At 55.6% G+C, this 4,185-nt stretch overlaps 1 protein-coding gene across 1 annotated transcript in view; it reads right to left on the reverse strand.

Moving 5' to 3' along the window:
- SHF (Src homology 2 domain containing F) overlaps positions 1–839 on the reverse strand; it is a 7,069-nt gene extending 6,230 nt beyond the window's left edge. Inside the window, exon 1 of the mRNA XM_009870541.1 lies at positions 713–839. Coding sequence (XP_009868843.1) covers positions 713–746 — 34 coding nt within the window. The 5' untranslated portion in view covers positions 747–839. The remainder of the gene's footprint in view (positions 1–712) is intronic.
- Positions 840–4,185: the final 3,346 nt, after the last annotated feature.

Raw genomic sequence — 4,185 nt, forward strand, 5'->3', positions numbered from 1 at the left:
CCACGCTCGAGTAGCCCTGTAGAGCAAGGACAGAGCATCCCAGAGTCCAATTCCCTGCCAGCATCAAGGCTGGGTTTCTTCCCCGGACACCCAGCAGGCCTAATTTAATAAAATGCCCTTCCCTCAAGCAAGACAAAAAACCCTCCTGTGGACGCAAGCACCATTTTTTCCAAGAAATGCAACCGTCTAGTCCAAAAAAAGCCACATGAGCTTTTCCAGAAACTGCTCACTCCAGGAAAAGCAGCCAGAGCCTGGGGCTGGCACAGCACGGCAGCCGGAGCGATGCCTTCAGGAGCGCGCACGCGCTCTCACCTCACCCGCTTTCCAGCCACAAACAAGCCCACCAGGGACCCTGCTGCCGCAGCAGACAACAGCACACTCTGGCCCAGTCCTAACCAAATTAAACTGCTCCCGCATCCGTCTTAGTTTTACGCCAGACATATGTCAGGTCTCTCCTAGCTCCGCCTGGCAAGCAGGCACCAGGGTCCCAGGAGGCAGCATCGCAGGGAGAAAGATCAAGGTTCCTTTACTGCTTGAAAAGGGGCTCAAAGCTGCGAAAATTTCCCTGAAAAGCCATCGTTGGCATTTGCCATGTCTGGGGGGACACGGTGCTGTCAAGGGCCTCAAGGAACAGAGTACAGCAGCCAATGAATTCACACTGCAGGGACCAGAAGTGCCAAAACCAGCCTTTGCACAGAACCTTCCACCTTACCAGCCATCATCTTCTGGGCTTCATAGGGCTCCATGTATCCATCATTCTCTGTCACCTTCTCCAGCCCTGCCTGGCTACCAGCCACCTGAGCCGCATCGAAGGGATCTGCGTAGTCCTCAAGAACAGCCAGCTGGAATGAGGGAAACGTAGGATAAGGGTTAGGGTATTCCCTGCCCTTTTTTTTTTCTTTTGGTAGAGTCAGGGACCAGCTAAAGCCCCTTGAAACCTCACCATGAGCTCTGCTAGCCTGCGATCATGGCAGGTGCTGGCAGCCAGCGGCTTTCCAGGCACCGGCCGCTCGGCCGTGGAAACGTTCCAGCCTTTGTCCTGAAAGCTGGGATGGAGCCAAGCAGAGCAGAAGGCGGCCCCGGCCTCCTCCCTCACCATCGTCTCAGCACTGCCAGCGCTCGTGCAGACACCCCGGTGAGGCTCCTGCTGCGGCGCGGGGCTCCCCGTGGCACACAGATGCTCTCCCCACATGCCGCTGCATCGTTTCCTCACTCAGGGTGGAGAAAGGGCACAGAACCCAGTTGACAGGGTTGGCACTGGCATGGCTGGGAAGTCACTGGTTACCTTCCAGGGCTGCTGCAGGCTTGTTTGATGACGTTTCTTAACAAAGGGGGCTAAGAACAGCCTGTGTGGCTTCCTCTCTGTTCCCGCGGCATCCCCAAGTGACACAAGACAGGGCTCCTCAACGTGATCAGGAGTCACTGGGAAGCAGGACCAGGAGCTACTTGAGTGACACTTCACAGGGACAGCGCAAAAACATCTGAGGCAGTATTTCCAGCAAGGTTTGAGTACACCCAAGCACCTCTACCGGGGTCTGCTCGCCCATCAGGCCGCAAACTCCACGCTGGCCCATCCAGGGACATGAGTTTTGCCACCAGAGCTCCCTGGTCTCCCTGCCTGGGAGACCAGGGCAGCTTGCACATCCTTGTCCGGCTCCCATCATGGGCTCAAAACAAAACAAAACAGAACACTTCTTCCTCCTTCCTGCACAAAACAGCCCCAACAAAAGCCTCCCAGCAGCAAAACCCATCAGGAAAAGGGAACAGGAATTGGAGCTGTAAACCCAGGGAGGGAAACACAGGCTCCAGCAAACTCAGATGCCTCTGGCCTCAGAAAACAGAGGCTGGTAGAGAACCCTAACACTGCTGAGCCCTCTAAAACTGGGCAGTTTTGCTCCGCAGGTGGGTGTGGAGGCACTCGGCGGCAGGCAAGTCGTGGTTTGCTGGGCTTGAGTCTCCATGCTCCCCACGTTTGGTGGGGTTTTGCCCCGGTGACTTTGCTCCTCTGCTATCTCAAGGATGCCTCTTCGTAGAAGCAGAGTCTCCCCACCCACCACAGGCTGCTGAGAATGTAAACCCATTCATGTTTGGTTTTTTCCAAATTGTCAGATATGACATTGGAGAGACATGGAGAAGCTGGGAAGGCAACTCTGAACAGTCCCCAGGAGCATCTGACTGAAAGCTGCACCCCGAGCCCTGGGGGGCTGGAAGCTCCAGCCAGTGCCAGGAACAGCGTCTTGATGCCCTCGCACGTGGGGCCGAATTAAGGTCGCCCAGGCAACCACAACCCTGACATTTCCTAATCCGAACGCTGGACTTTTACGAGCCACGCGGGGCTCTCAGCGGCAGCCACAGCATGCAGCTATTGTGAGAAAAAGAGAAGAAAAAACAGAAAAAAATCAAATGAAAATTAAGGTGAAGGCCCAGATCGTCACTAAGGAACAGTTTCTTGTGCTGCCCATCAGAGACAGCAGCTCTCCAGTATCTCAGACACCGAGTTCTCCAGCCAGAGCTGGGGCTATTCATCCCGTTTTGCCTACAAACTTCCTACCTGCTGCTCCACGGACAGGTCCCTAGAGGACACCTGGGGAGATCCTTGCCTTTATAAACAAGCTGCTTGTCCTCAAGACTAAGTGCATTTGGGATCCCCAGGGGAGATTGCTGGATTTCACGTCAGAGCCGCTCCGCATCATGAAACCAAGCCCAGTTCATTCTCATTCTCTCTGTTCAGACACCAAATTTCCCCCAGTTTTATGCATCTTGCGGAGGACGCTGAAGCCAAACAGCCGGCTCAGTGTGGCACAGGATGACTCAGTTCGGGGAGGCTCTCGCAGGAAAGACACACGCCCAAGAGCTTCCTGGCCGGCCGTTCCCACACCCCACAGCACCGACCCCCGAGCTCCCAGCAAAAACGCAGAGTGATCAGTCCCAGTGGATCCTCTGGGGTCCCCAAGCACACTGCGCCCTGGATGTCCCCACTGTGGGGAGATCCCTCAGGCCTAATCCAAACGTGGTGGAGGAGACATTTCCAGTGTATCTGCCTTGCTCGGCTGAGGCGTTACAGGGCCAGTCTGTGGTCTCCTGCCATAGGGAAAGGACTGCCCAGAGCAAGGAGATGGAGAAGGACATGCACTGGTGCCCACCACATTTGTAACAGAGAGGGAGCTGCCGCAGAGCCCACTCTAAGCGCGTCCCCACAAGATGTCAGCAGATGCCACATGTGGCAGAAAGACGCCAGTAAGACTCGTGCTATGATGGCAAAGCATTGTGTGGCCCAGGCAGGAAGAGTACTAAGATGTTCCCACCCCATCTTCAGCTTCAGTTACAGCAGGAAAAGGGTTCCTGGGGACAGTCCCACAACCTCAGTGCAGTGCCCATACCAACCATGTCTCTCAACCTCAAGCTCCTTCCACTTCTCTCCATCCTCATCCTCCTTGCCTGCACTTCTCCTCTTGTCATCAGCATCGTTGCAACTCAAGGCCCACACCTCTGGGCTTTCGAGGTAGGGGACGGTGTCCACCACCTCTTCCCAGGCATGTGAACACCGAGCCTCCCACCACAGCCATCACCTCACCTTGAAGAGCTCAGCAGAGGCTCCAGCCTGGCCCCAGGCCTGCCTTCTGCACGGACACCTCGACATTGTCACCCAACAGCAAGCCCCCAGCAGGTACCTCCATCCTCCTGGACCACCTCCAGAAAGAACTACCACTGGCACTGCAGCCACCGGGGAACTCTCCCACTGCTCAGCTCAACATCAAGGCCAGCAGATGGGAGCCACGAAGGGTGCTCAAATCCAAGGGAGATGCTCCACGCGGTGGACACTCCTCCAGGGAAACTGTTTGAATGGACAGTTGCATGCACTATCGAATATTCTCACTTTATCTCTGGCTTCATCCAGCCTTCAGAGCTCTGTAACGCTCACGTACAAAAGCCCTGAAGAATTAGAATCCTCCTCCCCACAGAGGCACGCAGGAGATCAGGAGATAATCTAATCACCGTCTCCCTTGGGTAGGACGAAGGGTCTTCAGCCTAGCACAGTTAGCAGGGTTTCCCCAAATGTATCCCGAGCTTTTGGCTTTTCTCTCAACTTCCCAGGTTCTTGCCAGCACAGCCACCCCGCTCCTGGTCCCTCTGATCACACACCGTGCATTTCAGAGGCAAACATATCCAGCCCTGCCTCAGCAA

The sequence above is a fragment of the Apaloderma vittatum genome, unplaced genomic scaffold (genome assembly GCF_000703405.1).
Source record: "Apaloderma vittatum isolate BGI_N311 unplaced genomic scaffold, ASM70340v1 scaffold24575, whole genome shotgun sequence".
Classification (NCBI taxonomy): domain Eukaryota; kingdom Metazoa; phylum Chordata; class Aves; order Trogoniformes; family Trogonidae; genus Apaloderma; species Apaloderma vittatum.